The 14,646-nt window shown below is 38.1% G+C and overlaps 1 protein-coding gene across 49 annotated transcripts in view; it reads right to left on the reverse strand.

Moving 5' to 3' along the window:
- The window catches only part of ptprsa (protein tyrosine phosphatase receptor type Sa), a 224,388-nt gene that overhangs the window by 40,807 nt on the left and 168,935 nt on the right, over nucleotides 1–14,646 (reverse strand). For 32 of the 49 annotated variants that reach the window (XM_048182139.1, XM_048182140.1, XM_048182155.1 and 29 more), the window contains 4 exons: nucleotides 10,448–10,641; nucleotides 8,750–8,776; nucleotides 5,563–5,680; nucleotides 306–899 (listed from right to left, as the gene is read on the reverse strand). The exons of 11 other annotated variants lie outside the window; for them this stretch is intronic. In XM_048182139.1, coding sequence (XP_048038096.1) covers nucleotides 306–899; nucleotides 5,563–5,680; nucleotides 8,750–8,776; nucleotides 10,448–10,641 — 933 coding nt within the window. The remainder of the gene's footprint in view (nucleotides 1–305; nucleotides 900–5,562; nucleotides 5,681–8,749; nucleotides 8,777–10,447; nucleotides 10,642–14,646) is intronic. 6 more of the 49 variants (XM_048182175.1, XM_048182163.1, XM_048182190.1 and 3 more) reach the window with 1 other exon arrangement.

The raw sequence follows: 14,646 nt of genomic DNA on the forward strand, positions 1-14,646 counted from the left end.
CCTAGTTCCACTTCAGATTTGTGATCTCCTTGACGAGGTTCTCGCCTACCCTTGATACTAGGGAAATTTTGTGGTTAGATGAGTGAATGTGCTGGGCGTGTCTGACCAACCGGCACTTACCTCGCAAAAATTGACGCTCCTCCCCTTTCAAAACTGACTGACTTTAGCTTACTGACTTATTTTACCTTGTTGTGGGGGAGGGTGTTAGTGAGGTATGTGGCTCCCAGAGAACTTTATATAATCGGGTGTAGGTGCTTGCATTGTAGAGGTTTGTCCCTTGAGGCGGGGAAATGAGCAACCCCTACCTGCTTGATAGGCCACTGTTCGATACTGGATCGGTGGGCTGTAGGGCCCTGGACCTACACTGGTGTGCGCTCGGATTTTCACATCATACACTGCGTTGGGTCTCAGGCTGTTGAGGGTGTAGCTGTTCTCGCTTGCCGGCAGACGCAGTTCCTTGGGTCCGCCAGCCGTTCCCGCCTCCTGGTAGGCCAGTGTGTATTCCGTTATAGCACCGTTGCGCTCCGCTAGCACCGGAGGCAGCCAGGAGAACTGGAGTGAGCAGCAGGTGATGTTGGACCCTTCGGTTATTTGAGGATACCCTCGAGGAACCTCTTCCGGGACTCTCAGTTCCCGTGTAGCCTCTTCGCCAAATCCCGATCTGGACTTGGCGGACACTTTGAACACGTACGTGGCCCCACGGTGGATATTGCTAATGGAATATTCGAGCTCCTGAGGGCTGAACTCCAGTGTGGCCAGGGGGCTTACATCTTTTCGGCCAAACTGCAGCCGATAGCCCTGCACCTCGAGACCCGGAGCAATGAAATCTGGGGGTTGCCAGCGTACTAATGCAGTAGTCTCTGAGTTTTGGTTGACGGAGAGAAAAGGGGGCCCCGGCACTGCAGAGAGAGAGAAAGAGAGAAAGAAAGAGAGGGACGTTAGATTAAGTTCAAATGAACCGTATCACACTTAAGTTTGCTATATCAAAACCAAATGTCTTTTCATCCTGTTACTCCCTACTAAATAAAAGGCACCTGAAACAAATTTAAAAGGATTACAAACCCATTTCCTTTAAAGTACAGTTACATAAGCATGTATTTATTGTGCAAAGTGCCATAAAGGCGTTAACAACACATACGGTATATATACTCTATAAGTAACTGCAAATGTTTCTAAATCATAGTCGTACGTCCGAACAGCTTGTTTTGAGAATATTTTAAGTTAACAGAAGTGACTAGATGGTTGTTGAACAGATCACTGGCTAAAAGATGGTGGGTTAACTGCCATATGATAGAGAAGGAGAGCGCACAGGAGGATGAATTACTCCAGGAAAAAAAAGAGAGCTGATGAAGGTGACGGGGAAACATGGCAATCTGCCGCAGCGAGAGGACAACGAGGGTCAGAGTCGGCGTGATTGTAGCCCGCTTCCCCTCGCCAACAGCACTCCAGTCCACTCCACTGGACGACACACAATCCTCTCCACAGGACCACAGGCACGTTTCCCATTAGGCCTTGCATTAACGGCCACTGTTGACCCACAGCCACTGATTAAGATAGGATTGCGTTTCACGCTCACACCCTCCCCTTCCTACTTCCCTCTCGCTCTCTGTCCTTCTCATTTCCAGCAGAGGAGAAGCACCAGAGCTGCCGCGAAAAAGAACAAAATAAAATAACCTTCAGCTAACATGCAATTAACCTGCCGACAGGACTTACAGTGAGTTATATTAGGCGTATAAAGCACGACTGCCAGCTGACATGACTTAGCCCTGAGAAAACTGCAGCGCTGCATTCTGGGTCGAACTGATATCAAAATATACAAAAGACAAGGGCAAAACTGACCAAATATGTCTGAATATAACCGTCCGACTTAATGTCCTCAGCACAGGATGACAAAAGGTCAAAATAATTAAAAGTTTTTGATTAATTATTTCTTGTGTACTGTAGAAAAATTAAAAGGAACACACCACAAGAGACCATATTTTACAGCGATTTTACCATGGTGAAGGTATGTAGGCACATTAGCATGATGCAAAGCATTTCATGGCTTATAAAGCTAATCACATCACATGTTAATTATTGCAATAAACAATATCACCTTTATTACGTTTCTTAAAACGTTAATTAATCAAATCAGATTTTTAGAAAATTAATAACTAATGATAATCACAATAAATAAAATTGGCTTACAGTTGCCATGCAACGTAGCACCTAATATAGATTTCAAACACAGCTGATTCAATCTAATTTTAGAGCTGGAACACAATAATGCCTGTTTGTAATCCCATAATCCAAAAAATGCAGTCTACAGAAAGTTCAACTCCATGCCACAGTATCCTGGCATCAGACACTATTAGACAAGAAGCTCCAGAGACCAACGAGGAGCTTCACTCTCCACAATCAGGACTGGAGCAAGTGGCCCTAAGTGGACCAATTAATTGAAGAGAATAACCACAGTGCCGGGAGGATTGTGAGTCATCCAGACTCTCTGGTCCCTGAGCCGTGGCGGCCGTCCAAGCGGGCACTCGTGAAGAACACCTCCAGCCTCTGCATTAGCATGCAATCTGCTCATCTCCCACAAGGATGAAGGGAGACAGGAGGAAATTAAAAACAGGAAGGCTTGTACTAGATCGGAATCTGGCCTAGGGACGTCTAAACTTAAAGACGTTGCAGTTTGTGTTTAATGCACATGGAATTGCGAATGATAAGGCGTATTAGCGGCGAAGGGTTTGACAGCGCACACATCAATCAGTCTGTCGGCTCCGAAACGAGAACAGAATCAATCATTTCCATGTCGTTCCTCTTGGACAACAGACAACATCAATTAGATCGATACAAGGACATCTGCTTTGAGATCAAGGCATGGTTAACCGATAACGCAGCTCTTTGAATGCAACATTAATAATGTTCATCAATATGGCTGACACATACTTCAACGTGATACAACAATGACAAATTTTTATTATTTCTTTTTTTGCATTTGTACCAGTGTTATTTTAGTATCATTAATATACTATTATACACTGACATTATGACCACCTTCCTAATATTGTGTTGGTCCCCCTTTTGCTGTCAAAACAGCCCTGACCCGTCGAGGCATGGACTCCTCTAGACCCCTGAAGGTGTGCTGTGGTATCTGCACCAAGATGTTAGCAGCAGATCCTTTAAGTCCTGTAAGTTGCGAGGTGGAGCCTCCATGGATCGATGGACCCCACAAGAGCTGCAGTTTTGGAGATGCTCTGACCCAGTCAGTTTTAGTCATTTTTACTTCAGTTTTAGTTATTTTAATACTTTACATTGAACTAAACAAAATTGAGAAATGTTGCCTACAAGCAACTAGCTGAAATAAAATAAGTTGTAATGACGTTTTTATGGTTTTAGTTAACAATAATAGCTGATCTGAACCACTGAAAATACTAATATGCGCTCTAGTGCACATTATTCCGCCACTTGAAACTTGAATGATGGCTCGGCGTGACTGTAGAGCCTGACTGACGGGCTTCGCGGTGCAGAGTCGCTGTTCTGAAGTGTATCTCCGACATGCAGAATGGCAGCTCGGGGACGGACGGCGCTCTCAGATGACAGGCGGCCTTGCGGAAGGTTTCGGGTTTGAAAGAGGCGGGTCGGCCCTTATCAATACAATAAGGCAGGGGCTTAAATTGTCTGACAGCATTATGTAGCAGAAATGAGGCATGAAAGTGCCCCGGAGTGGCTCCTCTGAGCCCCATTGGTCAAGCTTCCCCTCTGTTCTGGCACATGAAAGAGCGCAATGCCACTTCTTTAAGTAGGGCTGAGTCTGCCCTTGTTTATTTATTTATTTCTTTTGTCTGCTGTAAGCGTTTCGCCACACTTTCGGAGGCGGGAAGCACAGGGACATCCTTCCTTTGAGCCGGCGACTGCGCCACATCACTGCGTGAGGGAGAGGGTGAGAGATAGGTGATGAGAATGACATGCATATGTGGCGGGACTGTCACACTTGACACCTGCAATCGGCACACCTGTCTCGTCAGCGGCTGGAGTTTGAGCGCTAACTGCAGCCGAAAAATGAGCCAGGCTACGACACTACTATTTGATTACCATTATAATATACTGCTTAAAAGGTACTTATCACGAGAATATCATGGCATTACCATGATTGCAGAGTCCAAAATTCACTAGCATGGTATTCACTTTTCTATAGCGTACTGGTAATACCATGGTGCATTTAAGAAAGGAAAACCTCCAAGATTCTAACACTAGGGATGTATACAACATTTTTTAAAATCAACATGTTGGTTGGTTGTCAGGTGGAAGCCCTGTACGATCAGGCAGGATTAGCGCAAACTCTTCATAGCGCTATTTAAAGGGATAGTTAACCCAAAAATGAAAATTTGATGTTTATCTGCTTACCCCCAGCGCATCCAAGATGTAGGTGACTTTGTTTCTTCAGTAGAACACAAATGATGATTTTTAACTCCAACCGTTGCCGTCTGTCAGCCGTATAATGCGAGTCAATGGGAACACAATCTATAAGAGTAAAAAAAACATGCACAGACAAATCCAAATTAAACCCTGTGGCTCGTGACGACACATTGATGTCCTAAGACACGAAACGATCAGTTTGTGTGAGAAACCGAACAGTATTTATATCATTTTTTACCTCTAATACACCACTATGTCCAAATGCGTTCAGCACTCGGTTAGTGAGGTCACAAACCAATCGTTTCGTGTCTTACGACATCAATGTGTCGTCACGAGCCGCAGGGTTTAATTTGGACTTGTCTATGCGTGTTTTTTTTTACTCTTATAGATGGAGTTCCCATTGACATGCATTAAACGACTGACAGACGGCAACGGTTGGAGTTAAAAATCATCATTTGTGTTCTATTGAAGAAACAAAGTCACCTACATCTTGGATGCACCCTGGGGGTAAGCAGATAAACATCACATTTTCATTTTTGGGTGAACCATCCCTTTAACAGTCCATCTTAAAACAAAACGCTCATGGCGTTAGACACAAAAAAGAAAAAACAGCGAGAAGCAACACAACAGCCAAAACACGTTGGTCTGCATGAGTTCAGAGATAAAGTACTTATAAGGATATCAAGGCACAAGCACTGCATGGCAATGGCAATTAACTTCCCTGTATCATCCTAAAAATGCAACGCTCATGACACAAGCAAAAACTGCATCTGCATGTGTACATAAACCAACAATTAGAAAACACTTTAAGTCCAACAGAAATTAGCTGTAAGAATTTAACGATGCTGCTTTAGCATGCTGTTAATGCAGGCTAATCTACTTCTGACCCATCATTATCTTAGACTTTAGCACTCTACATCAGTTCAAGTTTTCTAAAAACTAAACTTTCTCTTGCAGTAGCACGCCACTTGTGGCTAACCACTAATACACAATCTCAGCTACATTCCCTTATAGTTTTTATGTACTCCAGACACACTATATAGGCCATGTTTGTTTTTTCTTATTCGATTGAAGTCCCTTAAGGTTCATTTTGCTCCTGTAGCCAATAACACCTGGCCCGCGGTGCAATGGAGCTCGGCTAATGATAACGTTATTATTACCGACCTGCTCCCTTCGTCACCACCAGCTTGGGCTTGCTGCGGGCGCCGTCTCCTTTGGTGGTGTAGGCTGCCACGGTGATGGAGTATGTGGTGTCAGGTTGCAGGCCCCCGATGACCATCTCCTGTGTTTAATGGACATGAAGAGGGAAGTTAGCACTATGTTAGGGAACGGATTTTTTTAAAGACTTTACAACATGTCACCTGCACAGGCACGGCGTCAGTTTCCCCTCTTCTCAATGTCACAACCTGCAATCTGTACTGTGCGGGTTTTTTTTTTTTTAAAAGCGTATTAACCTACTTCTCACTTGCCACATTAATACAGAAAGTGAGATCACATTTCATTTGGGAAACTTTATTACGTGTACAGTCAAACCAAAAAGTATTCAGACAGCTTGAATATTTCATTAATTAATACAGTTTATTCACTAGTTTAAAAAAATGGTAATAAAATATGACAAGATCTCAGAGTTAAACTGTGTCAAAAAAAATAAATCTTAATTATGTCAGATAACACTTAAGCAAAACATGGTCAGGTCAAAGTGTCTGAATAATATTTGGTTCAAATTTTATAGTCCACTGTATGAAGAATTTTTGGGTATAATATGTCACAGTTTACTTTATTTTGCTATCCTCACTTACATAAATGAACTATATTGTCCTGCACACACTAGTAAAAATATATCAAAAACTTTTGGTTTGACTGTATGTATTTTAATAGTAACAAATAATTTTATTTATACACACACACACACTCGCGCACAGTTTTTTGTGTGTATGTGTTTGTATTAAATATTTTATTAAATATTTTGCATAAAACTTTTAATATAAATATTATATTTTATTAAATATTTTTAGTATTTTTTTTTCTTAAAGGTACAATATGTAATAATTTTGGCTGCTAGAGGTCGCTAGAGGTCTATTCAAAACAAAGGCGTAGCTTGATGACGGCAAGTTTTAGAGTGGAATCTTGGGACATGTGATTTCCACCTCAACGGACGGTGCACAAGAATTGGGATAGGACTCGGGAAGAAATCATGTTCATGGATGCGATTATTAACGTTACTGTAGTGTGAAGCAGAGCAGGAGCGAGTGTTGTGGAGCTGAACGAGGAGCTGGAGCGATTGATCAACACACGCCTCACGAGCAGCGGGACTTTTATTATGACACAGTCGCCGGTGCCGCTTTTCCGGTCATGAGTATGAGGTAACGCAGCTCTGTTTATCATATTAGATACATTTGAGAGTGTTGAAAATGATGTTATAACGTTACTCTGTGCGTTCGCTCGGCGGCTGCTGTGAGACACTGTTACACACTGCAGTGAGATAGATCGATTTTACAATATCATATTAAATGCTGGATGATTGTGTTGATAAATGACATGCAATTAATTTTAAAACATATTGTATGATGGAGAAAATTATGTATTACAGTTAATACAAATAATTATGTCTATTAAAACGTGTAATATATTAAAGCATCTTTGGTGTTTCCATGGTTTCTACAAAATAAACCAGAAACCGAGGGTAACGCGGGTATGACGCAATTGACAGGCGACTCCTCACACGTCCCGGAGCCTTGGTTAAAATTGCAATTTTCTCACGATTTACAAATAGTTGGAAACATTTGGGATATTGTAAGTACTCAAGTGAACAAAATATATAACACTGGCCTAGTGTTTTTTGGATATTTTACTGCAAAAATATTACATATTGGTTCATTTAGCTCCTGTACCATTATTAATGTATTTATTGCACATTTTAATTATGAGATATAATGAGAATAAACAATTGTCCCTAAATAGAACACACACCAATAAATTATTTTTATTTATTGTTTATTATTTATTAATTATATATAGATAAATTATATATATATATATATATATATATATATATATATATATATATATATACTGATTTAATATTAAATGTAATATTATATATAAATTTAATTTATTTACAAATACAAATAATAGTAACAGTTTATATAATTCATACACGCACACATGTGTATATATATATATATATATATATATATATATATATATATATATATATATAATAATTTACATACACCCATATAATTTATTTATATGTAATTTAAAAAAAAATTGTTTTACATTTACAGTAGTGTATGTTTTCTATATTTATGTGTTAAATATTTCAAAACATTTTAAATATTATAAATATGAACAAATATTATATTTTATTGAATATTGTAAAGTATTTTTTATGTTCTTTAAGGTTCACTTTTCTCTTCTGTATCATAATTAATGTAATTTTACACAATTGAATGATATATCTATAAAATGGTGTAATTATTGTATATCATCTGCTATCTGTCACACACACACACACACACACACACACACACACACACACACACACACACATATCTCTCTATATACAATTATATTATCATATTATTAATATTTCAATATTTTGATAAATAATATATAAATATATATTATAAAGATATATACTGCAGTGTGGATGATTATTGTTGGTATTTAGCATCTCATCCAGTATGACCAGGTTACTGATTCTGATTCCCGCTCATCTATAACACATGTCTGTGCATTAATTCAACAGAGTCTGAGCAAACAGAGCGTCAGAGTAATGAATTTCTCGAGGTTGGCTGGTAAGCTGTGCACACACACACACACACACACACACACACGCCCTTCTGACGGGCCCCTATTTTCTAATATTTCACGTGAAAGCGAGTGAGCTTTGATCAGCGCGCATGACGGAGAGGAAATTAATGCCAAGCGCTTGTGGAGAATAAAGCACCTGCGAGTCCCGCAGCTCAGAGAGAACTGAGCTTCACATCCAACCTCTTCATGCAGTCTTTGGGTTACACAAATGATCCATTTATAAAAATAAATAAAACACCATTTCTTTGTGAAGACACATCATCACAGCACAAAACACACTCGTCCATGCCAGGCATAAAAGAGCACTGATGTTACATCATTTCCCTGTGCACCATTAATATGTTTCACACACAATGGACGTGAGGTTGCATTAGTTGTTTTCTCTCTGTGACAAAAATCAGCTCATTATAAAAATCTCACAGTGCAAGAAAACTCTTTAACTGAAAGTGTCAATCATTTTCTTATCATGATTAGTTGTGGGTTTAGGGTCTGATGTAACTTCACAGCTTCTCACATCACAGACAGCCATACTCACGTATTCAGCTGTGTCGTCCATTTCCCACTAACATCCCCCACCCGGGAGGAGAAAGAGGGAGGGCGGTTTAAAAGAGAGGGAAAAGACAGACAGAAAGAAAGAAAGAGAGGAAAGTGTAAGACGAAACAAGGTAAAAGTGCCAAGGAAATGGACGAACGGCAGAGTGTTTTAAAGTAGGTCAGTGTGGATTAGGGTGAAAAAAATCATGAAGATTGAAGACGAGGCAGGAAATTGAGTGGCCGCCGCTATCTGAACATGTCATTCCTGCAGTTTTTTTTTTTCTTGCCATTTTATTTGGTAAGAGTATAAAAATGTCTGTTTTCGAGTTTGATATCCGATCATAACTTCTAAGAAATATGCAAAGAGATGTCATATGCAATGTAAAATTATTTTGATGCATAAAAAAATATTGGGATAATTCACCTCAAAATTTTTACAGCAAAAAACTATTTTTAGTTACATTTTTCACATGAATATTTAAAACGAATGAATAAGACACAACTATTTATTAACTTATTTACACTGAAAAACTTGCAATAGTTATATATTAACACAGAGAATTTTTAAGTTATTGAAAAAAAAATTCAGTTATATTTTTCACATGAATATTTAAAACAAATTAATTATACATGACTTTATGGACTTAATTTCACTGAAAAACTAAATTTGTGACTAAAACAAACAAAAAAAAAAAAAACGGAAAAAATAAAACTTTTACCTCACAATACTAATATTTATACACTGAGAATATTTTTTTAAGTTATTGAACAGATATTTAAATTAATGGTTTGTTCAAAAAGTATTAGAAAGTTGTATATATTTAAAAATGATTTAAGATGAGATGACAAAATATTTGCTAAATTATTTTTATTTACTAATATATAAAATATACTATAATACTAATGACACTTTCTATTCGTAAAAAATCCAATTAAGTGGTCCACTGCAGATAAAAAGAAACAAACAAGTAAAAGATCACAATCTGTCACCGTTTGTACAGAATAAACATAGAATCATTGTATCATGACCCATATATCAGTAGAATATCCACTTAACTGACGACTGTAAACGAGTCCGTCATAAACATAAGAGGCGTAAATTCAAAAGCTTTAGTCACGGTTTGTTCAAAGCTGTAATATTTGCAGCTGTGAGGAGAATAAGGCGCCTCGTATCTGTAATTTCACTGCTGTTTTCATGACAGAAGCTTGTATTATAATTTTAGGTTGCAGCCAGAGGCGCTTGGTTGCTTTTTCTTCCATCTTTCTTTTTTTTTTTCTTTTTTTTTTTTTTTTGCCTCTTGTGCTTTTAAATCAAGTCTGAATTGTGACCGCAATGCTCAAGTGCCTCGTGTTTTTGTGGAGCTCTCGGGGCATTTAATACGGCAGACATAATCAGCTTTTGTTGACTTTATCTATGACACTAGAGCCTTAGAGGTTAAACTTATTAGAGGTTTGACTAAACCGTGCAATTCTAATGGCTGATAAGATGTTTTGGACTGCTTTTGGAAAGCATTCTAGAGGCTATAAAAGAACTTCACAGATGAAATTATTTATAAAAGGATTTTCATACGTTTGTTGCAGTGGCCATGTGTGCATTTAACTGGCAAGCTTTTGCCGCAACAGGACCATAAAAATAGCTAATTGGCTACCAGTTAACTAGCCATTTGTTCCCGAAACATTAATAATCGCGCTAACATACCTGTGCGTCGGCTAGCATGACGTCCTTGATGAGGGGCAGGCCGCGGGATTCACCGTTCTCGACGCGGACGTAGTGCACCTGGTACCCGCGGATCTGCCCGTGCTGTTTCCCTGGCAACAGGGAGCGCCACATCACCTTGATGGCGGTGGAGTTGAGCACCTCGACCTCCACACGTCGAGGGGGGGCCCCGGGCACTGCGGTGGGAAAAGATGACACGCCATGAGGGATTGAATGGATCACATTCACGATTGTTAAAACTAGATTTTTACATACAGTACGGTACAAAACTCACCGATGTAATGCTAGTGTCGCTATGCTATACCAAATTTTTGTTCTTATCACTAACTCTTAGTTTGAGCAATAGTAGTAGTGATATTTGCCTTAGTATTTTCATCATAATAGTGACAACCCAAAACCCAATCACCACTCACTCATCTAGACATTTTTCACTTTTTACTAATTTTAGGAGCCAGTTTTGAAAATATTTCTTCCCTGATGAGATTCTGAACCACTTGGATTTGAAGGAAACACGTTTTTCTACCAATCCACCAATTTTCTTCATGATAGGGAAACAAAAAGTCAATCAAAATTGTTTTACAATCAAAACACATTTATTAGTATCTTAAGTCTTTAACGAACACATTTAAGACACAATCACCACTCACTAGCTTAGACATTTTTCCCTTTTTTACCAACTTTAGGAGCCAGTTTTGAAAATATTTCTTCCCTGATGAGACTCTGAACCACTTGGATTTGAAAGAAACATGTTTTTCTACAAATCCACCAATTTTCTTCATGATTGGGAAACAAAAAAAAAACAAAAAAATCAATCAAAATTTGTTTTTGCAATCAAAACACATTAATGAACAATTATGACACAATTACCACTCAATGGTTTAGACATTTTTCACTTTTTACCAACTTTAGGGGCCCATTTTGTCAACTGCCTAGGGCCGCGGTCTTTGAGGCGAGGCCTCCATAACCGTAACATTCCCTAATCGATAGTCCACCAATCAAGATGGGCAGCAAAATACTAGGCTCTTTGTGCATTGGATATAGATGAATTGTCACTCACCCGTAATGAAACCAATTATTTTCACCGTATCAAAGTGAGTATCACCTTCAGGACATACAGTATGAAAAAACTGGGATCAATGACTTTAAGTCATTGAATTATGATGGAGCCGAAATAAACACCTTCGAAGGCTGCTAAGCAAAAGGCTAAACAGGCATGCAAAGAAGTGCAGCTCATAATGAAGGTGTTTGAGTTTTCATTATATATTTTGGAGTGATTGTAATGTATTCTGTCAATCAGCGTCAATTCGGGATAGATCATTTGCTGGATTATTATGAGTGTAAAAGAGCGTCCGTCATCATGTCCAGATTTTAGACACTTTGAATTCACACATACAGTGAATGATATCACGTCTGGAGCCGACTAGCAAAATAGTAAAGTAAAAGGAAAGAAGTCTGTATTCAAAGTCAAAGAGCAAACACACTATAGCATTTGAATGTTTCAAAAACTTCCTCTCTGTATCTTCTAAATTCTGCTGATGCGCACATGATTGCTCTAATTTCAGTCTTCGTAAATACTGTTGTTATATTTATTGAAAAATAAGCATATTTTTATAAAGAGATTAAGTAGGCTTATATCTTCTTAGTAGTTTGTCTCTTTCACTAGCAGTTGATTTGTGTAAATTGTGCATATTTGAGGTATTGAACTGTGATATATAATATGACAAAATAGTCTACAGTGCTTCAATAGGAGGGGGAAATCCTGTCCAAAGGAAAAAAACAAACAAACAAACAACAAACAAAAAACAAAAACGATTAAGGCACTGATGTTAATTTTCTGAAGTTTTGTCTGCGAAGTGTTCATCTGTAATTATTTTTTGGCTATGTAATGTTTTTTATTTTACTGCATAGAGTAGGCAAAACTGTTGGTGGGTGTGTTACTGTAAATTATTTTTCGAAGAAATTATTTATTTATTAATTATTTATATAAAACAAATGATGGCCATGATAGCATCCTCATCAAACAAATAAGAGATTATCTTAGTTAAAGTTTGATTAATATGGAAAAATAATATAAAAAAAATATATAAAAGTGTGCATAAAGCAGATGTTTAATAAAAAGGTTAGGAATCATATTTGTTTTAAATGCTTTTTATTAGGAGGGGTGTGGCTCAGGGGGCCTCCAACATAAATTTTGCCTAGGGCCTTCCAATGTCTAGAACTGGCCCTGTAGGGACATAAAAGAGACAAAAAAGTCAATCAAAATGTGTGTTTTACCATCAAAACACTTTTATTTGTATCTTTAGTCTTTAATTACCACAATTAAGACCCAATTACCACTCATTCGTCTACACATTTTTCACTTTCTACCTACTTTAGAGGCTAGTTTTGAAAATATTTCAATCCTGATGGGACTTCGAACCACTTGGACTTGAAGGGAACATGTTTTTCTACCAATCTACCAATTTGAACAAAGCTAGAAATCATGGTTCCTGAGATGTTATACCCTAAACATGGCTTCCCAGATGTTTTTTGACTATAAAAAAATATGAAAATGTTTGAATCTGCATGAAATATTTTAAAGTCTCAAATAGCACAAATCTGAGCAAGGGCAATAACATACATCTTTAATTATGTCTGAGTCGAAACAGGCAGACACATTTGCCAAAAGCTGATCTTATAATGGTACCAATCCCTAATTGAGCACCTTAAGACTGTACAACGCACCCACCTCATAACGACTGAAAAGAAACTAAGCCCTAGTGTCTCAGCTAGTATGTACATTCAATTATGTGAAACCAGGTTACTGATTAAGCGCCCATCTTCAGGGACATTTAATCAAATGTAATATCACACCCCCGTATACCCGAGCAACCATTTCATCCCCTTCCATTTCACTATCATTCTTATCTGAGCTCTGATCAATTCGCTGTCTGCAGACCTGCGAGCTAAATGAAAATCCTTTTATATGAGGCCTTGATGTTTAATACCTCCGCTCGTTCAGTACTGCTGTAAGGAGGAGACCGATTTCCTGGACGGTCAATAAAAGACGCCATAAGGGGATGTACTGTATTTTGGGGCCTGGCTGTACCGTATAAGACACTTTAACAGTACAAGTCTCTGAGGATGTGACTGTCGTAATGTATCGCTACTCAAATAACTCTATGTTGTTGGGTTGGTCAAATAAGATTTCCCATCGGAGGTCTTCCCTACCTCTTGACCCGCCTACAGCGGTTGACCAGCCCGTCAAAACCATCCATCGTAGGGTGGCCCACAGCTCCAGTGAAAGGCTGTGCTCCGTATTGATTACTAGCTTGTATCCTGAACTAGCGCTGTCAGTCACAGAGAAAGACTGCCGTCACCAGGGAACGTCCGACACAATTTCTTACTCTGGCTGGATTTATTTCATTGCTCATAAGCTGTCCGAGTGCTTTTACAAAGAGATGTGACAGATGAAAATGATGCTAAGTCAATGTTTCCTCCTTCACATAATGCTAGTCAATAGATCTGCTCCCAAAAAGAGTGAGCTGTCTACACAGACATATAATCAACATTTCCCACACCTAATCCACCATCTTGGATTTATTTTCTCAATAAGCTTGGCCAAAGACCATATAAGGTCACTGGGAAAAGACAGTGGCTATAGAAAAGTAAGTGTTACAATAACATACAGAGCTGAAGGAGGGGATACATTTTTCATGTTGTAAGATTGTATTGTTTTGCATTGAAGCGTAATCTTGACATGGTATCATGCCTTAAAATGCTGTCTAGGTTGGACATTGAAACAGTGTTTAAATAATTTTAAGAGGCCATTTTACTTTCATAGCATTGAACTATCTAAAAAAACTGCAAAAACTTGTATATTTTCCAGGTAAAATATCTTAAAACAAGATAAATGTACCTGAGAAGCAACACTGCATAAGTTATCAATACTTGTTTTCAGAAAATGTGCCTTTAATATGAACGTATTTTTGTCATCATGTATAAACAAAATATGCGAGAGCTATAAGAAAATACACATTTCTATTCAAGACACAATCAATGAAAACAAGTCTTAGTATCTTAAAGTGTTGCTTCTCAAGTAAATTTCTGCTGATTAAAACTTTGAATTATTAAATGTATTTATTTATTTTCATTTTTAAATCAATACATTTTGTAGCGAATAATGTTAGTCAAGGTTTCAG

This window comes from Megalobrama amblycephala, linkage group LG2 (assembly GCF_018812025.1).
Source record: "Megalobrama amblycephala isolate DHTTF-2021 linkage group LG2, ASM1881202v1, whole genome shotgun sequence".
Taxonomy (NCBI): Eukaryota; Metazoa; Chordata; class Actinopteri; order Cypriniformes; family Xenocyprididae; genus Megalobrama; species Megalobrama amblycephala.